This window comes from Gadus macrocephalus, chromosome 13, assembly GCF_031168955.1.
Source record: "Gadus macrocephalus chromosome 13, ASM3116895v1".
NCBI lineage: Eukaryota > Metazoa > Chordata > Actinopteri > Gadiformes > Gadidae > Gadus > Gadus macrocephalus.
The window spans coordinates 19,299,024-19,318,918 of NC_082394.1; the positions used below are offsets into that span (position 1 = coordinate 19,299,024).

At 42.1% G+C, this 19,895-nt stretch overlaps 2 protein-coding genes across 2 annotated transcripts; one reads left to right on the forward strand and one right to left on the reverse strand.

Annotated features, from left to right (window-relative positions):
* Positions 1–211: 211 nt before the first annotated feature.
* On the forward strand, positions 212–10,064 carry pusl1 (pseudouridine synthase like 1). The gene is made up of 8 exons (XM_060070446.1): positions 212–1,405; positions 1,491–1,551; positions 1,876–2,063; positions 3,786–3,935; positions 6,509–6,679; positions 8,333–8,387; positions 8,629–8,791; positions 9,183–10,064. The coding sequence occupies exons 1-8, from the start codon at positions 1,350–1,352 to the stop codon at positions 9,245–9,247; spliced, it is 909 nt and encodes a 302-aa protein (XP_059926429.1). The 5' UTR covers positions 212–1,349; the 3' UTR covers positions 9,248–10,064.
* ddx19b (DEAD-box helicase 19b) lies at positions 9,807–19,194 on the reverse strand. Its single transcript, XM_060070435.1, has 12 exons — positions 18,953–19,194; positions 18,621–18,660; positions 18,425–18,523; positions 18,039–18,174; positions 16,596–16,688; positions 16,362–16,464; positions 15,928–16,042; positions 15,485–15,662; positions 13,570–13,807; positions 13,159–13,321; positions 12,062–12,253; positions 9,807–11,378 (listed from the first exon to the last, which is right to left on the reverse strand). The coding sequence occupies exons 1-12, from the start codon at positions 19,007–19,009 to the stop codon at positions 11,317–11,319; spliced, it is 1,476 nt and encodes a 491-aa protein (XP_059926418.1). The 5' UTR covers positions 19,010–19,194; the 3' UTR covers positions 9,807–11,316.
* Between the last annotated feature and the right edge of the window lie 701 nt (positions 19,195–19,895).

The following is a 19,895-nucleotide window of genomic DNA, read 5'->3' on the forward strand; positions in this document are numbered from 1 at the left end:
ACAGAATGCAGGCTCAATGCATGGCAGATTACTACTACAGTACTGCCGCTGCCTGCCGCCACCAACTGTTGCCAGATTGGGCCAGATTGGGCGGAAATATGGCCCAATCTGGCAACGCTGACGCCACCACTGCCGAGAAGAGGCGTAACTTCACCACAAAGAGCACGATCAATGCCTGGAACGGGATCCTTTAAATTAGCGTTTGGGGGAGAGAGGCGGAACTTTCAGTAACATAGGTCTGGGGCAGGATATGGCGGGATTTCTGGTTGGAAGGATATCCGTAACCGTTCCATGTTTTGGATATTGCTTTGTCGCTTTCTTAGCCAAAAATTCCATATATATTCTTTATGTCTCTGTTTGGTTTTTTCCTTGTTTTTTTAAATTATATTTATCGCCCGTACTGGAAATTGGCGTACATAGCGCATAGAATGTAATAGACCGGATATTGCGTTGTAGTTGTCCGGGATAACGCTACGATTCAGTCTACAACTACTCAGTCGGAGCGGAAGGAATCAAGGGATATTCAAATATACTCTCTGGAAAACAAAAAACTATCTCAACATTTTTAATTATTGTTTAAATTTGATTCATTTTTACAATGATTTATGATGTGTATATTCTGTTCCGAATGGTTATCGTTCCGTGCATTAATTGTCAGTATGTTTTTTAGGAAAATGCGCATTGAATTGATGAGAGAAACCGAAAACAAGTTTCCATGTAAAATATTATACATTTGGTTACATATGCCAGAAATCATGTTCAATTGTTTACAACACGGACACACCCCTCTTTGAATCATCGTGACGAAATCATTGAAAGACCCGTCCCCTCCTTATTTGAAAAAAATCTTTGCGTCAAATAAAATATTGTATCACAACAAGATGTGGGGTAGACATGCATTCAAATCAACATATCAGGATAGTGAACCCGAGCGAGAAAACTGTGCCTGTGCAAAATACTTTTATGCAGGCACATGTTGGCCAGGTCAGACGGCAGTCCAACTCCGTATTGTCAAAAAATAAACAGTGGTGACATGAAGCGCAAGCCTCGATGCGGACGCACCAAGGTCACGTTCCCAGTAATTACGGACGTCAACATCGCCGACCGATGTAATAATTTTCATTCTGTGCGCATTATCTCTGCAATAATCAGCCGCGTGTTCTATCGGATTGGAGGATCCGAACGCGTGGAGCCAAGATCACTGCAATAACAATCCCCCCTTGGTCGCATCTCATGCCGTTTTCATCATCAAAGCAATTTCATTTCATTTGTAACCAAAGTTATAAACACAAAGCTTTTTTGAGGAACCATGCAAACGAACCTTTTACTGTTCAGAAAATCGGGACGCCATGCACAACTGCGCACGCTATCTGATATTTTTCCAATACATTGGAACAAAATATAGGTAAACTTCTTGTGTACTTTCAGTGAATAGCGTGCCTATTAGTCTGAATACAATTGTAAAGCCTACGGTACCCATCTCCCAACAGTGGTGTAGTGAGGTCTCCCCCACATCAGCAGCAAAAGAAAGGAGTTCAGAACCATATAGAGGTGAGTTTACTTGGTCGGAGGCTAAAGTTGCCCGTTTGTAGAGACTATTATACTTTTATCTCAATTAAACTTGCAATGGAGAAAAGACATATGCCGTTCTATTGTGATTGTAATGAAGGTGTTGTAACACATGATAATTAAAGGTATTCTTTCCCTATCACATAGCTGCTGCCATAATGTGTTGTCGATGATTCATCTTTTCCTCAAAAATGTCCCATCTAGGATAAATAAAGTACCATCTTATCATTTTACACTGCTCTAGTTGTCCCTAATTTACCATCTTCTCCCTCTTCCTCCCTTGGTGCTATTGGCTTTTCTTGGCAGGATGCAGTGAGGCGGTTGAAACCAGTCAACCCAGTGTCTCTGTCCGTCTCCAGCAGAACTGATAGTGGTGTCCACGCCCTCTCTAACTCCGCCCATCTGGACCTCCAGCGCAGCAATGATAAACCGCCGTTTACTGATGACGTGCTCCTCGAAGCCCTCAACTTCCACCTGCTGTCGGAGGAGATCAGGTGAGTCCTAGCAGAGGCTTCTTTCACTACACATGAGAAGAGCAACGTGGGATTGAAACGGCTGCATTACAGGCGCTGTTGATAACCTGTGCCCATCACAGCCCTCTTTTAAACCTGTGTACCATATAAATAAAAGCAAAAAGATAATTCCAAAATTGTGCATTTCTGGTTTATATTCAGATGAATGCAAGTTTGCGAAACATGTTTCTAGGTGATCACGTTAGCAGCCTCACATTAGGAAGCATTGTATCAATTCTTTATAAGTGGTAACATTTCAGAGGCCATTAAAAAGCCATATGTTATTTGAATCGCCCATATAACCGACTTAATGTCAACATAAAAATGGAAACGATTCATAGTAAGTATCGCCTTTTTAGCGCCTGTCTGAAGTAAATAAGGAGTGGAGGAGGAAATTGATTTTATGAGCAGATGGAGAGAGGGTGAGTGTGAGATCTGTAGCCTCATATGGAGAATGAAAAGAAGGAAGCATAGAAACCAAATAGATGGGACTAGGCAGTCTGAATCACACACTGCTGATTACCTGAACCCTGAATGGGGCTTACAGGAGTGTTGAAGCTCTATGCCAATGAACAAATTTTAACTTACAGAATAAGTCAATCACTACCACGGCCTCAATTTACTTTCCTGTTGTTTTGTTACCCGTTGGCGTACCCAATTGGGTCATTTATTAGGCCCAATCCCATTTCTACCCCTTACCCCTTCCCCTTACCCCTCCCCCTTGTTTTGAAGGGGGAAGGGGTAAGGCCCAATCCCATTTCTACCCCTTACCCCTTACCTTAGGGGTAAGGGGTAGAAATGGGATTGGGCCTTAAAAGAGAGAAGACTTCATGAAAGGCATAGTCAGGGATTTGGTTTAAAGTTTAGTTTCTAAAATATGAAACAAAGAGCATTTTCCCAGGAGAATAAAGGCAAAAATTAGCAATTTGCAAAAATTGTGCTGAGCCACACAATGTCTTAGTTGTCATCTATGAACCACTGCATGGTCAGTAACACTCACTCATCATGCGGTTCAGAAGCTCCCCAGTTGAGCTGCTGGAGAACACGCACATTAACAGGCTGATCGTCACCGATAGTGCAGCATCCTCCTCCTCCACCACCACCACCAGCCAACCTAATGTGACAATAAAGTAACAGCAGGACATCAAAAGATAAGGGTCATATAAAATAAAAAATATGTGTATTATTTTAAACTGTAATAATGGTAAATAAATGTGGAATTCCCCTTGAGGAATTTGAATTTCAATTGATGTCCCTCTGGATGATTCACAGTTGCGTAACTTAGTTTGTCAAGGCTGCCTCCGCATGTGGGACTGTGGCGGAAGTGGCCCATATTTGGTCAGGCCCCAGTGGAAAGTGTTTGTTTCCTTTGTGATGCTAACCGTCATAACATAAGCTGCTACATGATATTCCCAGTCGGCAGTGGCCCTCAATGCTATTTCTGCATTCTGACAATGGATCTGTGTGGTGCTGCAATGTTGACATTTAGGACAATCAACAGCGCATTGGCTTTCATGCTGGCATTTACACAGTCATAGCGTGACAATTAAGGGACGGAACGATATCTGGGAAGATATCGTTCCGTATTGAGTAATAATTTATTGAGAATTGGGAATGATTATTATAACATATTAATTATTTATTTTTTTATCTACAACAGATCTTGGGAAATTTCCTGCTGTATTAACCATTTTGCTTCCTCAGGGTCACCCGTGCTCAGCGCGTGCCCGCTGACTTCCACGCCCGTTACCGCGCCCAGTCCCGGACCTACGTCTACCGGATAGCCCTGGGCACCCCCCACCACTCACAGCTCCCCCTGACCGACCACAGCTTGTGCTGGGGTCTCCACAATACGTGAGTCCAGCCCCTCATCTCGTCATCCCCGCATCCACACATTTACCGTAATTACATGAATGAAACTTTGCACAATGTACAAAGAGTGAATCGAAAAAGACAGAGACTTCCTCCAAACAGCAGCCACTGGATGGCATTTTGAAGCGTTATTCCAAAAAACTTGTATTTCAACCAATTCAAAAGTTTCAGAAATGAAATGTCTTTGTCGCGACAACGCTATTTAAATGTTTCATGATGGGGGAGTATCGCCACTATTAGGCTACAATGTTTGGGGTGAATCTATTTGTTCTTTTTGTACTGGCACAGAGGAAAGAATTACCTCACATCCACAGGATAAATGGTTGCAGTCTTGAGCCCTGCATGTAATCTTTTGACCCTATCGACCAATAGCACAGAACAGAATCATTGATTTGTTATGCTGCAGCTTTTCAATGCAAAACACCACGTGGATACATGTACTTTAAAAAGGGAATTTGTGGCCTTTCACCGGCTTAGGTCTGATGCTCTTTTCGCGTCACCGAGGTACATCCTTTTTTCCCATCCTTTCATTATCCTTCCTTCAGCTGAGAGAGATGGTGCGAGAGGGAGATAGGGTTTGTGGATTCCTTCAATACAATTGGAAAAAAAAAGAGCTTAGAATGGACAACAAGGTGCACACACACATGCACACACAATGCTATGTGGTGCACGATCAATGCTTTGTTGTGTGCACACAAAATGCTATGTGGTGCACACACACGCAAACACAATGCTATGTGGTGCACACACACGCACACACAATGCTATGTGGTTCACACACACGCACACACAATGCTATGTGGTGCACGATCAATGCTATGTTGTGTGCACACACAATGCTATATGGTGCACACATTATGCTATGTTGTGCACACATATATGCACACACAATGCTATGTGGTGCACACACACATGCACACACAATGCTATGTGGTATGCACACACATAAACACACAATGCTATGTGGTGCGCACACACAATGCTATTTGATGCACACACAATGCTATGTGGTGCACACACACGCAAACACAATGCTATGTGGTGCACACACACGCACACACAATGCTATGTGGTTCACACACACGCACACACAATGCTATGTGGTGCACGATCAATGCTATGTTGTGTGCACACACAATGCTATATGGTGCACACATTATGCTATGTTGTGCACACATATATGCACACACAATGCTATGTGGTGCACACACACATGCACACACAATGCTATGTGGTATGCACACACATAAACACACAATGCTATGTGGTGTGCACACACAATGCTATTTGATGCACACACAATGCTATGTGGTGCACAGGAGCATGCACAAACATTAATATGTGGTGCACACACACATCTACACACACAATGCTATGTGGTGCACACACAATGACGCGTTAGCACATCAAAGATGTGCACGTGCCATGCGAGCTTCTTCAACGCGACAGCCCACACAGAGTTGAACTGGAGTTCTGACTCGTGTAGGCGCTCATGCATAGTGCTTCATCATGCTCAGTGTTATGGCGCAGCAGGCGACCAGAAGCCGTGACGTACTGCTTTTTGTTCTTCTGACTGCCTCACTTTTTTTTTTTAAGGAGAAACTAGGGCAAGATTAGCTGCAGGCTTATGCAGAACAACACCCACACGTTTTATATTTTTTGCCTCTTGCTTCTCTGCTCCCCTTCTTCCATTTAACTCTCATCGTTTGTTTCTCCAATCTGGATGATTTAATAATTGTATTCCATCGTACTTAAAATTAAAAAGGCCTGTTTCATTCGTTTTCATCATTGGTTTGCAAGATATCGTTGGATATACAAACCACACTCTCTTCTTTTAAATCCTCTTCAGTATTCCACCCTCTCTGAGCCAAAAAAGTAGTTTAATTTAACTTTGTTTTATTGATTGCAAAACTTAATGCAAGAAGTTTATCGATTTTATTTCTTAAAGCTTGAGCCCATCCTATATGGTATAAAACACTGTACAACTTTTTATGTTAAACCTTTAAATACAGCGTGTCCGTCTTGTTTGAGGTGTTAATTAAATCCGCTTTCGGGAGAACAACACACCGAACCCTGCGCTATGTCTATCAACAGGTCTATGTCTATCACCTTTCAAGCCTTTGCTATAAGCTGTGAGAGCTGCAGGCTACTTTAAAGAGCTTAAGAGACACTTTGTTTGTTTCTCCTCCACGCGGGTCTCCCTCATGTTCGCTCTCTCTGGTCACTCACCCTACAGAAAAAACAGGCCTTAGAATAAGAATATGAAGGTAAAGCTATGGAAGCAACATGCTTTCCTGAACATAACGCTGCTGAACAGGTACACATAATGAGCAGAATCACTTTAACTCTCCCCTTGTTAGCCCTTTTCATGCATAGTTAATAGTTCACATCCAGAAGTTGACATGATAACACTGCCAATCACATCAACGCCGTTCGGTTCCAAAGAAATGCTTCTAGCTTCTGACTTTTGATAACCACAAAATATGGTTTATGTTTACTATCTAGCTTTTGAAAAAATACTGTCCAGACCTGATGACCCATGTTACTTCTATCAGGGAGTTGAACGTGAAGGCCATGAACGAGGCAGCCTCCCTGCTGGTGGGGACGCACGACTTCAGCAGCTTCAGGGCTGTGAACTCCGATATGCCCTTTAAAAGCCCCGTCAAGACCCTGGACCTCGCCAACATAGCCCCCGGGAACGCATTTGTGCAGGCCCATTTCCACAGGTAGGCTCACGGTACGTGTGGAAGGTGTTTCCCTACACACAGTACCTTAGTGTCAATGCTTCATATTTGTATCATATCTTATTAATCAAGTGTTATTCATTGTTCAAGGTCGGTATGTTTGGTAAGCCATTGAATGAATCTTAAAGTGGCAATGTGTACGATGGAGCCAATCCCAGTAAGGAGGCGGGAGACTTTCAGAATAAAAAAACAACGAAATAACATTATTCTGTCCACTCTCACTGGCCGTGCAACTGTGTGATGCAAACTAGCGTAGCTCAAGTGGCTAGGTGGCATGAGTGGGAGGGGTTTTGGGAGTGGAGAAAGTATTGTAAACAAAGAGTGAGTAGCTGGCTGGCCAGCATTTTTATTTGTAGAATATATTAGTTACAGGAGAACATTTTATTGAAAGCACGATGGAAATCATTATAGTTTTAAGCTACGTGCTAGATGAAATGTTACACATGGCAACCTAACACACTTTACACAGAAGCATACCTTCATGTATGTTTCCTGGTCCAGGAGGGACTAAATAGGAGGCTGGTTTGGATCAAGAGAGGAGGACATGGAGGTTTGAAGGATAGCAACATGCCCATGAGGGGGGCTCCCTGTGCCAAATGCCACTTTCATGGCCATAAATTATTCAGCCAGCCAATATGGTGCACAATATGGACACGGGTACATGGGGTGTAAGATAAATGTCACAGTGTACCCCCCACAGCCCTGCATGTCGTGTGAGAAGTAATTTGCATCAGTACTTCAAATTTGTAACATGCCTTTGGGTGAAATACGTTGACCAACGTAGTTGACCAAAATGCCCTGATGCTGAATGTCGGTGGACTGTGTGTTTTTGACTCTTCATCAAGGTCACTATTCTGAGTAACAGGGATAAAGCGACGTGAAGCGGGCTGCTGAATTATTGAGGTTGAAGCACACACTGTGTGCGTGCGCGCGTGCGTGTGTGTGTGTGTGTGTGTGTGTGTGTGTGTGTGTGTGTGTGTGTGTGTGTGTGTGTGTGTGTGTGTGTGTGTGTGTGTGTGTGTGTGTGTGTGTGTGTGTGTGCGCCAGGGTCCATGGACCTGTAATGGAGAACCACAACTATGATTGTGGTGACTGCAATGTTAAAGTGTTCACCTGAGTTCAACACTGAATAAAGGCTGTCTGGGCTGAGCGCCTGCATTGATTTAAACTCCAGTCAACTCAGATGGGGTTATCATTGGGGTTATGCTTAAGAGGTTTTTTTTTCCTATATTTAAAATTATCCTCAGCATATTATAACATGTACATTTATTTTAATATAAGCAAATTGTTCAAAGTACTTTGCAATTCCCAAGAAATAACCATTGAAATGTAATTCCCGATCTCACTTTTCACTATATATATTTTTTAACATGTTTCAATTCCATCTCTAACAGAGCTCTAACACATTCTCTGGTTCATTGCATTCAGTCCTTGATGCCGAATGGTGCCATTAGTGCCATGCAAAATTGCCTTTCCAACCTTTTCTATTTTGTTTCGAGGATAAGTAGCTGTTGCTCAAACGATTTTTACTCGTTTAGCTTAGTAGAACTATTTCTCTCTGAATCGGTTTAGCAAATTCAGCTTTGCCCTGATAGTTACACTTTGTTTGACGTTTGTTTTCTCTTTATTTTGTAGAGATATCCAGTTCTGGGAGCTGACCTTTAAAAGCAAATCCTTCCTCTATAAGCAGGTTAGTGTTGGTTTATATCCCTTTATATATATAATGCTATATATAATGCTTCACAATATTATACATGGCTTGGTATCGCTTCAACACGGTGAGGAAAGGGCGCCACCAGCTGATGTCTTAAGATATCTACTACTACTGACTATCATACGCATGAATAAATCCTATTTGAGTCGATTTGTGTCTATGTATGATTGTTCCACAGTACAGTATTCCCAGACAGTCGACTGGCCTTGTGTTGCAGGTCCGGAGGTTGACGGGAGCCCTGGTGGCGGTGGGCCAGGGACGGCTCTCTGTAGCCCAGCTGAGAGAGCTGCTGGAGGCCCGGGACACTCGGGCCTACCCCCAGGGCACTGTGGCTCCAGCGCGGGGCCTCTTCCTCACCAGGGTGGACTACAACCAAGCAGGTGAGAACAACAAAAACCATCATGTGATTCCACTTATATTCCATTCATTTGTTCAAGTTTGTTTGTTTTAACGTGTATCTTCGGATAATAATTATATTATCCGCAAATTAGGGTATTTCAAGTTTATCACATCCATAATAACCTATACTGATAGTTTATTATGTAATTCATTTGGATCCAACCTGAAATAATTTTGTGGTAATGGAGAATTTCCTGCTTGGCCTCATATCTATTGTCGATGTAGGAAGAGGGTCTATTGGTCATGTTTATTCAACGATTAATGCTTCATTGTGAATGCCTGTGTATTGTTTAGTTGCCTATGCCGAGGGACACCAGTTATGTCTCGTTATATCTCTTTATATATGAAATTGTAATATTTTGGCCTCCACAGACCTGCAGTTTCCAGAAGAGGGAGAGGAAAGGGGTCTTTCTCCTAGTGTAAACCCAGAAGACTAAAAGTAATAATTCCACTGGCGTTGTTCCATTGTATACATTTACATTGAGTGTAATTGCTTTGTTTTACTGTCATTTGAGATAATTGTTATCTCAAATGACAGTAAAGTTGTTATGTTTACTATATCTTTACATGTATCAGAAGTAGGTCTGTGTATCCCTGGCATTGGCATTAAGAACACGCAGTACAATGTGAAGTATCTTGATACATCAGATCAATATTATTATACTATGGTTGAGCAAAATAATTGTAGGACAGTCTTGGTACAGAACATTTGTATTTTAATTGTAACATTGTTCAGTACTACATGGCTGTGGATGCTTGTGAGAGCATCCTGATCCAAGTAGTTGCAGTTGTTGCTACAGAACGCCGAACACCTGTCTGAAGTGGACATGAGTGATGTATGAGTAAGTTGCTCAGGACATATACTTTTTGCTTTTTTTAAACATTTGTCATAGTACCACTTATCACAATTGTATAAGATTACAGATCTATATCTGCATTGAAGACACTTCCATTGAAGTAAAGTGTACACCCAAGTATCAAAAATGAAACACTTGGTTGAGAATAAAGGCTTTAGACAAGTTTATTTTCTATAACCACTTGCCTACAATTTAAATTCATCTCAAGGAATATATTTACACATTTTAAACAAGTTGTCAAGCAGACCGGTCACAGATCAGACTATTATCGGTGTGCTTCTTGGTGCCGCTGTTAAAGATGAGGTTTTGTAGGGTATTTAAGTTAAATTGACCATTATCAAAGCACATCGTAGGACGCCTTTTGTATCACTAATAAATTGTGTTCCTCTCACTTTGACCAGGAAGTGCCGAGTTTCTTTTTTAAATTCTACGTCGAAAGGAATGTTCTCACTTCTTGGAAGCGTCAAACTCCGCCACACCTTTGACCTTAACTTTTTTTTAAAATTTGTACATAAGTACACATTTTTTTCTCCTTGCAAACATGTTTGGAGCGACAGTTTGATCAGCCTGTAGGGCCTGTGGTACTCTAGCCAAATACACATTTGGTATCGACACACAATTCACACATCCTAAACTGCCTGCATTTCAATATATATAAGAATTCAAGCCCAATGTCTTCGAATGGCAATTACAAAATTGTATATTTAAAATGCACTTGAAGGCATTAGGTCCATTTTGTCCACCGTACAATCCTTAAGAATGAGTGGATGCGTGGAGCACAGTGAGAGTGAGAGATACAGTTGATCACCAGTTCCACTATTAACCCTGATTAAAAGGAGATTGATAAATCCCATAGACCCCCTTAGCCCAACCGAAAGTGGTTAAGATATTCACAACATGACAGGGAGAGACGAATGCAGCGCTGGTAACCGAGGTACCAACAGTGCCTGACATTTTGATGCCAAACGTAAGCTAAAACTGAGGTCCTTGTTTTCAATGTAATGCTCTGAATATGGAGTGACATGATTAAAATTTGCATAGACCCTAAACCAGACCACCGCTTAAGTTGACCTAGTCGATGGCAGGTAATCAAATTCTCCCTGGCTACAGCATACCCATATTCACCCTTCGTACTTTACATCTTACCAATTCAAAGTCTTAACATGATATGGATTACATTCAGAAGTAATATGTTCCTGATTTCAACAGACTAATAACATTGGCACCACTAGATCAGCTGTACTCCAGTTTTGGCTGCTTCAGAATCAAGCCATTATAAAACAAAACAATCTCAGTACAACAAAGGACATGTCTCACTGTAGCAAGCACATGAAAGGGGATCGCAATGTGTCCTGTCCTGTGCACAGTGACCCAGAGCCCACTAGGGCGGCCTTTTGCAGCATCACACTGCGACTGGTGCAAAAGCTTACATACTTTATTGAGCGAAATGGGGGCGTGCTGTTCCACAGACATAAAATAACACCCGCCCGAGATAAAAACAGTTCCACGTGTAAACCTAATGCTGTGTTTGTAGCTATTTCTCTTGACTAAAATAAAATACAAAATAAAAGCATAAAACACTGCAGGAGCGGTAGGTACAGTCCTCTGAGCGGAAGGAGGCCTTCAGAGTCATGTTGTCCCTGCAGTCTTTAGCTGGAGATCTTTTCAATTTCATCCAGATCGTCAGTGTCCAGCTTTTCTATTTTCTTATCTGTAAAGGAAAGAAGACATTGGGAATGAATGGCAAATATAATTGGCATTGGTTGGATAATAAAACCCGTGAGCCATTCAAAACCAAAACGATTAGCAAGACTTCACCTCCTTTGCATATCACATCTACATGTCTCATCCTCTTAATTGCCAACCTAGATTATTCAGTCACAGCCATTTAAGTCTCTTGGGTAGGAACTGTCTGACATTGTTTTAGTTACATGGAGCTCACTTCAGTCTGATCTTTTAGTAATTAACAACTGTAACTCGTTTAGTTTTGATTGTTAGTCGGCCGCTGTATGTCTGTACTGACGGAGAAAGTCTAAAACGTTGTGAAAACAGCTAACCAGATGTTTTAAACCAGCCCCAGACAAAAAGGTTCCCACTATAGTAATGTGGCTTATAGTCATGACATGACAAAGTGAAGAAAGGTCGACTTGTAGGTGTAGGACCACATCATACTTTTGTATCCGACAGTGTCCAGCACGTGACTTATATTTTTTAAGATGGACAAATAATTAATAGAATCACGTGTCTTAGATGCCTTTAAAGAGCCATTGATCCCAAAACCCTGATGTTTTTCTGACCTCCCATGAGAATTGCTGTCACAATTGTATTAGACATTTTAAGGCCTAAAATTCTGATTATTATTATACAATTATATGATACACGTTTTGGTCTTACTAAAATGCTCCTGAATCCTGGTGAGGACGTTCATAGCAAACTTGCTGTCCACCATGTTGATGGCCAATCCCCGTTTGCCAAACCGGCCGGTGCGGCCAATCCTGTGCAGGTATGTCTCGTTGTCAGGGTTCCCTTCCCTGTCCACCGGCAGGTCAAAGTTTATCACCACGGAAACCTGCTCCACATCAATACCTGCATGGGAGAAATGTAGAGCTGTCAAGCAAGTAAAATATTTAATCGTGATTAATCGCATCAATGTCATAGTTAACTCACGATTAATCGCGATTAATCACAAATTATTTTTCTATGCTAAATATCCCTTGATTTTTTTGTCCCATAATTCTTCTCATTTTAATTCTCTTATCAACATGGTGAAGTGCATCGGCTTGCCTTGTGCAAATGATTTTTTATTGATAACAACATTGGCATATACTGATCAAAACAGGACGATACAAAAAAAGAGCCTATAGTGCAATTAAACGACTGCTTTGAACAAATGTCATTTGAACATAGCAGTCAGGCTACTGCTTCTTTGTTTTGAGCCAAAGAAATTATTATTATTATTTATTTTATTTTTTTAACGCCGTTAAAATTGGTTTGCGTTAACGCCGTTAATAACGCGTTTAACTGACAGCTCTAGAGAAAACAGAAGACACATGTACAGTAACCTGGCCTCTTCCCAACTCGATTACTCTCAAACTGTAGAAGTCTTCTTAGTTTATCTTTTAAATAAAACAGAGCATGAATTACTTTGTTGTATTGGAATCATGCTCGATATTATTTCCCTAATGGCTGCTCTGCATGAAAATATTTATAATAATAATAATAATACATTTCATTTAGAGGCGCCTTTCAAGACACCCAAGGTCACCAAATGCATCCCCTTTCGACTTGAAATGGTCAGATTAAAAGGGTAGGCCTATGTTATTTTCTCTAAAGTTTTCAATGAAACTAATTCATTATGCAATACATTTCTAATTAAACTGAGAAGACACCTATCGTTTTTAATTTAAATATTCACTCAAATAGGTCGAAATAAATCATAAAAAGGGCTTTTGGTGGATAAAAGCAGGTGGAAACTGGGTTCTCCTCCTCACCTCGTGCGCACACATTGGTGGTGACCAGCACTTTCTCCTTGCCGTCCCTGAAGCGGTCGATGACGGCAGCCCTCTGCTCGACCTGCATCTCCCCACTGAGCAGCGCCACCTGGTGGCCCTCCCTGGACAGCTCCCCAGCCAGCCAACCTGCCGTCTTCCTCGTCTACATGAAAGAGTAATGCCAAACACTCCGTTAAGTTAGCATAAACTGAAGAGGCCCTCCACCGTCCATGAATAAGTAAGAATGAATAACTTCAACCCTTTATTATTTATTAGTGTGTTGGAAAAGCAATACTGAGCAGTGACAATGCACCAAAACGCGGTGTAGAAAACAGAGCCCTAACCAAGCCATAGCGAGGGGTTCCCCTGCCAATCAGCAGAGCCAGCGACAGCACGTCTGCAGGGACTCACGTGGCAGAAGACCATGGCCTGGGCGATGGTGATGGCTCCGTAGATGTTGCAGAGGGCCTGGAACTTCTCCTCCTTGCTGGTGCACTGCACGTAGTACTGCTTGATGGTGTCCAGCGTCTCCTCCTCGCGCTTAAGCTTGATGATGTTTGGGTCGGGGACGATGCGCTTGGCGAAGTTCCACACTGACTCCTCGAAGGTGGCGGAGAAGAGCAGCATCTGGCAGTCCTTTGGCAGCGTTCTGGGAGTGGGAGAAGGTCAAGTCTGGAGTCAGATGGTGCAAGTCAACCACAGGAAATGAATTTGGTTGTTTATGAATTCCAGTGTCAAACTCAGCACGACTTAATTCCATGTGCTTTTATGAAGGCGGGAAAGCATAACACAAGGCCCACCTGTGGGACATGGTTGGAGGGTCACACAGCTGCACACCTCGTTATTTCTACACAATGGGCTAATTAAAAAGGATCCTTCCCTAAACAATAGAAATACCTCATGTTTCCATTTGTCCCCGATTGACACATTAGAATCTCTGAAGTGGATTCTGCTATTAAACAGTAAAAAGCAGTTAAGAAAACTGCATGGCCAGTGTAACTCTGGTGTGGTTGTAACGGACTACGTGTATATAATTCAGATTAAACTGATTGCCATTACGTGTACATTGAAAACTATAGCAGACTTCTTCGTAGGGCTGTACGGTATGGACTAAAATGTATATCACGGTATGATTTGAGGAATAGACGGTAACGGTATTATATCACGGTATGTTAATTTTATCTTCTAATTTCGATATAAATGCCTCTGAAGGGGTAAAATACTGGAAAGGCAGCAAAACCGCATAAAAAAAATTAAAATCTTTTCTCAAGTTACTACCATCTCTGAAAAACACAAATGTTTAATAGTATGGATTTGTTTCTCCACTTGCTTGCGGACCTTGCCGTATAGTTTTGGCATCTCAATTTGGCTGAAGTGTGTGCGGGCATGTAACGCGTACCTGGGATCGAGTGTTTTGACCATCTCTTTAAAGCCCTTTCTATCGACATTTTGAAAGGGAACCATGTCCTTAGACAGGTAAACAGTGACAACGTTTGTCATCTCGTTCCACCACTGGCATTTTGTTGTAAGGACTGGCTTTCAAAATGCCTGCGGAAGCAATGTCTGATTGCAGAGACGGCTTCACGCCACCAGCGTCTGTCTCGTACGTTGTGGAATGAGAGCTCGTGAAGGGACTATTGCGCAAGCACGCAGGAGCGCTTGCTGCGCACCTACGTACTTGCGCAATAGCATACTGCCTGAGAAGGCAGTATCGCTGTCAATCTGTCCCTGGGAAAAGTAACGTGGTGCCGAATTGAAAAAGGAACTATGTTTTGTTACCATATTTTCAGTAGTTGCTCGTAACTTTACTTTTTACATGAAAAAGTAGTTAGGGAACTGTATTAACGCATTACCTCCTTTGTTACGCGTTACACACAACATTGTCTACCGGTCACACCGGTCCCGAGGTAACGTCAAAATCCATACTGTAACGCAAATTCACACCGGTATACCTTCAGCACTGTTTATACCGTACACCCCTACTTCTTCGACACAAAAGAAAAGCACATACGTATTGTACATCACATTAAAGTCTTTTTTTTAGCAGAAGTGAGATGGTCCATGAGCCGTTTCTGGCCCTGGGGCGATACATCGCCCATGTCTGCTCTAGCTGGTGCATTTGATTCTGCGGCTATGATTCCCAGGTTCCATACCCATTATACTCAACAGGTTTGTTGTGAGTAACCTTGACTATGAGGTCCAACATCGGCCTGCGCTCCATCATATTTGCAACTTCAGATAAATATCTACGTTGGTAAGCTTTGGTCTTAACATCCATGTTATAAAAGGCAACGCCGTCTGAAGCACGCTGAATGGTGTCCGAGACCTTTGGATGCGGATGCTCTGGTCCTGGTGGCCCTGCGTGGCGATCATGACGTCCGCCTCGTCCAGCACAAACACCTTGATCATCTTGGGGTCGATGAACTTAAACTTGATGCACCAGTCCAGCATGGTCCCCGGGGTGCCGATGACGATCTGCTCCTGGAGCTTCATGCCCCGCTGCACTGGAGCGAAGGGAAAGACAGACAGCCACCAGTCAAATAAAGCAGCGCTCCTCAAACCCTGGTGACCCTACGGGGACACACCCCTAAAACATTTAAAGTGATGTGATTATTGATTTATCCAAAGTGCCCGAATTCAGATACATGTCAGACAATGGAGATAAAATGTGTTCTGTGGTTGCGTCAGTTTGACGCACATCATGCGGTCCCCAGGATGTAAGCCATGCCATTTGGTCCCTTGCAGTAGATAGAGATGTTGAGTTCTTACACTTGTTTCCTCTGATAGCATAGACCAGCTGGACCTCGGGGTAGTGTTTCCCCATCTGTTCTATCACTTTGCCGGTCTGAAGGGCCAGTTCATAGGTGGGCGACACACACAGACACTGTGATGGAAAGAAAGCAGCGGGGATAGGATAAGATGTATGTTTTCACAAGCTTCAAAATGCTTAAGCCCGTAACCTAAGCCAATATCCAGGCAAGATGAGAAATGGACCCAAACTATGATCAGTGATTTTATATGTTTTCAATATACAGAAAAAACTCAACCATAACATAAATAATGGATTGATATACTTGATACAAGGTCAGAGTTTTTAAGCTTTAGTCTTTATTCATGACAAAAAAAAAAAAAAAAAAAAAAAAAAGGTATATAGGCCTTTATATATTTTTAACATGCATAATATCTCAAAGGGTAAAACCTACCTGAGGATATTTCTTGTTGGGGTCGACGTGGCTGAGCATGGCCAGGACAAATGCAGCCGTTTTCCCTGTGCCAGACTGTGACTGGGCAATGAGATTCTGTGGACTGCAGAGACCATGATAGCTCATTAAGAAGTCCCAGAGAGGATAGATACTAACAAATCTAGCAACTATACAAACCCTCAACAACTCAGGGGAGCGGTGAAGATAATTAGGAACAGTTAAGAGTATCCTTACGGCTCTGCCAGCATCATGGGCAAGGCTGTCTCCTGGATCTTTGAGGGTCGGTTGAAGCCCAGGGCGTAAACTCCTTGAAGGAGCTGAGGTTTACTACATGGTAAAAAGAATGATACTAGAGTCACAGGCCTAGATTGACAATACACAAGACTAGGGCTGCAACAACGAATCGATAAAATCGATAAAAATCGATTACTAAATGCGTTGGCAACGAATTTGGTCGTCGATTCGTTGTGTCGTGCGATTAATAAGTTACTCGTAGGCGCAGCACTGTTTACAGCCAGCCGCCGACAGGTTGGTTCATTGTTCATGCACGCCCACAACGAGCTTTAGTGTGAGCGACCACAGCTTGTATTTTGGTCGTATCTTCACACTGGACTTTAGGCCTACATAGAAGTGTTGTACCTTCACTGTCTTTGGGTTAAAAAAACTCCTTAAACTCAGTATCCGTCAAGTCCAACCGAAAACTGTCAGCTGCTGCTGGTGCAGACGTGGTGCAGACGGGCTCGGAGTCGGCACCGCATGCATCAACAGTCATTCAAAGCAGCGGTAGTAATCACACAACCGGACGGTGTAGAAAGTCCCGTCAGTTAAAAATAGTAATGCAGTTTTTAAATCCATGTTAAAATCGGCAGGATATAGAGCTAGTTAGCTTAAAAAAATAAACTGACCAATGGTCACAAACAATGTCAAATGTGATGTGTTCAGGTCGGCTCAGTAATATGATTGATGCGTTCAAATGCAACAGAAAAAAAATAATAATAATTGAGATTTTTGTGAAAACTTGTTTTCCCAGTAATATAAAATAGATAGTAAAGATAGAATTATGACCTGTTTAATATCCTATCTTGAACTATCATCATCTTATCAGCAATTAAAGCAATATTACAAGTTCTATTTCAAGGAGTCTCGAAAATGGTATCAATAGGTTTGACCGGTTAACCATGGACGTCCCTTATATACATATAAAAGTATATCATACATTGTATGTTTTTATTGTGTTATCCCAGTTATGTTTTTTTAATTGTTTTATTATTTAATATTACTTTTAATAGTTCTGGGACGTTGGAGCAATAACCTGGTGGTTTTACACTTTTTTTTTTTATCCGATTCATCGATTAATCGAAAAAATAATCGACTGATTAATCGATTATTCAAATAATCGTTAGTTGCAGCCCTACACAAGACTATTCATGCCCACAATGAAAGCACAGGGCAGAGAAAGTAAAGGCAAGATTTAGAGGCCTTTACATTATTGGTCGAACAAAATAATTTGCACAAATACAATTTAACAATTCTTGGATGACAAGTTCCATCTGTGTGTGTGTATATGTAGAAATTAGTCAGACAGTAGGCAAATACTTTGATTTGTTGTGCAAGGTGCAAAAGGTATGGAGGACTCAAACAAACATGCCTGTAGATTTAGAATTTGAAGTTACTTACAGTCGTAGCTCCTCAAAGGACTTCACAGAGTAAAGGGGAGAGTTGGGGTCTCTTTGAAGAACCTCCACCTGGTGGGTGGTGTTGACCAGATTACTCCGTATCAACTTGTTCAACAGTGACTGAGCCGCTTTGTCATCTGAAATAAAGGCAGACAGAAACGTCTAGTTTAGGTCGTGTTCTAGGTAACGGAGAAGAGAAGGTAACGGCAACTTTCTGATGTTAAAGATCAACTAAAGCTAAATGCCGACGTAGGAAACTATTCTAGCATTCTTAAGTTCACTTCTCAAACCAAATACTTATTGGAGTTGAATGGTAGATCGATGAATCGACCATTTCAGTTTCAGCAGGAACAGTCCACAATAATCGCACCACATGATCATGCTCACCTTTCTCATCCTCGTCTGTTGTCTTGGTTGGGGCGTCTGGTTCCGACTTGGCTGCTGTACTGCTCTCTTCTGTTTTGTTGACAGCGCTGCCAGCAGTTCCTGTAATGTGTGTAGGATTAGTACACGTCTGAAGATGCACTGCTTGACGCACCTCTTGGCCGAGGGGCGTTGAAACAAAAAATGTCACTCCACTTACCATTTTCCTCTAGTGTGTCTTTAATTTGTAGGGTGCTTATCTGCAAAAGTTAAAATAAACAAATGTTTAACTACTTAAAACCACTAAACCCCAGCATACTGGGTGCCAAGTTCAAGCGCTACAGATAGCATTAGTGAATGGCCAAATACATTAGTTTCATCACTCTGTTTAAGAGCACGTCTGCATGGTTGTCGGGAGTCTAATTGACCCCTTTGACCGGTACAAAACGCTAATCGATTGAAGGTTGAATGAATAGCGTTTGCAAATCAGCCGACTACGCAAAACGCATTAATTGAACCAGCTAGCATTCGGGTTAGCGGCGTGCTACGTACCGAGTCGGCCGCCGCCTCTTGTTCATCCACAGCGAGAGCCCACGAGTCCGTAGCCATACTGGTATGTGTTCTGTGGTACTTTTAGAGAGGTTGAGTAAATAGTTAAGACAGCCAGTGAACAGAGTTATTAATAAAGTAAGACTTAAACACTCGGGAAACTATCTCGCACAATGGCGTGACGACTTCGGCTACGTGCACGGCCTCTCAAACGACCGGGGGGAAAGCTGCGGTAAAACAATGGTTCCATAACGGCGGTTCCTACCTAATCCCATTTTGTAGTTGCAACCAAATGTTCCGTTATTTAAAAGGAGGCAGCGCTAGCGAGTTTTAATTAAATTATGCATACAATCATATATGTCATTTCTAATTCCACAGTATTCTCTCAAGTAACGGTAACTTGTGTTTGGCCAGTGTGAAGATGTGTAGCTCTCTTCGAACAGTAGGTGGCGCTAAAATATATATATGACGAATAACTTTTATATGTATATGTTGGTTCTTTCTTCTACCTTATATCTCACTTTGTTTACTCACTTTAGAACAATTGTAATTATTAAAAATTAATTTATGACTTTTTTTGGAACACAATGAACTCAACGGTACGGTAAAGGAAATTGTGTATGGGAATAGGAGGGGATTTTTTTCAGGAGGGGATATTTTGTGAAAATCAAGTTGCCCCGAGGAGATTTGTGAGGAGTTGAATCGACACATTAGATCCAGAAGATCCCCACCACGCCCTGACAGCAAGGCAAAGGGAGCCCATTGGGGCCGGAGCAAAGCTGATTTGTCCATTTTGTCCAACCTCTGGTTCAATGGAGATCTATACTCCCAAAGAGTAAAGTTGTTCAAACATTTCCTCCATTGGCACAGGATCCAGGGCTACATCCTGTTGAAGGCGCCGTTTGCCGCTGTCATCCAAGAATCCCCTGTCGTCTGATTATTCACT

Excerpts from the sequence above, each read along its gene's own strand:
- pusl1 (XM_060070446.1), top strand. The coding sequence starts at position 1,350 with ATGCACAACTGCGCACGCTATCTGATATTTTTCCAATACATTGGAACA. Across the intron at positions 3,936-6,508 it reads TGCTGGGGTCTCCACAATAC|GGAGTTGAACGTGAAGGCCA; the intron begins GTGAGTCCAGCC and ends TACTTCTATCAG. Across the intron at positions 8,388-8,628 it reads AATCCTTCCTCTATAAGCAG|GTCCGGAGGTTGACGGGAGC; the intron begins GTTAGTGTTGGT and ends CTTGTGTTGCAG.
- ddx19b (XM_060070435.1), bottom strand. The coding sequence starts at position 19,009 with ATGGCTACGGACTCGTGGGCTCTCGCTGTGGATGAACAAGAGGCGGCG. Across the intron at positions 18,175-18,424 it reads AACAGACGAGGATGAGAAAG|ATGACAAAGCGGCTCAGTCA; the intron begins GTGAGCATGATC and ends CCTTTATTTCAG. Across the intron at positions 16,689-18,038 it reads TCCTTTGAGGAGCTACGACT|TAAACCTCAGCTCCTTCAAG; the intron begins GTAAGTAACTTC and ends TTTACCATGTAG.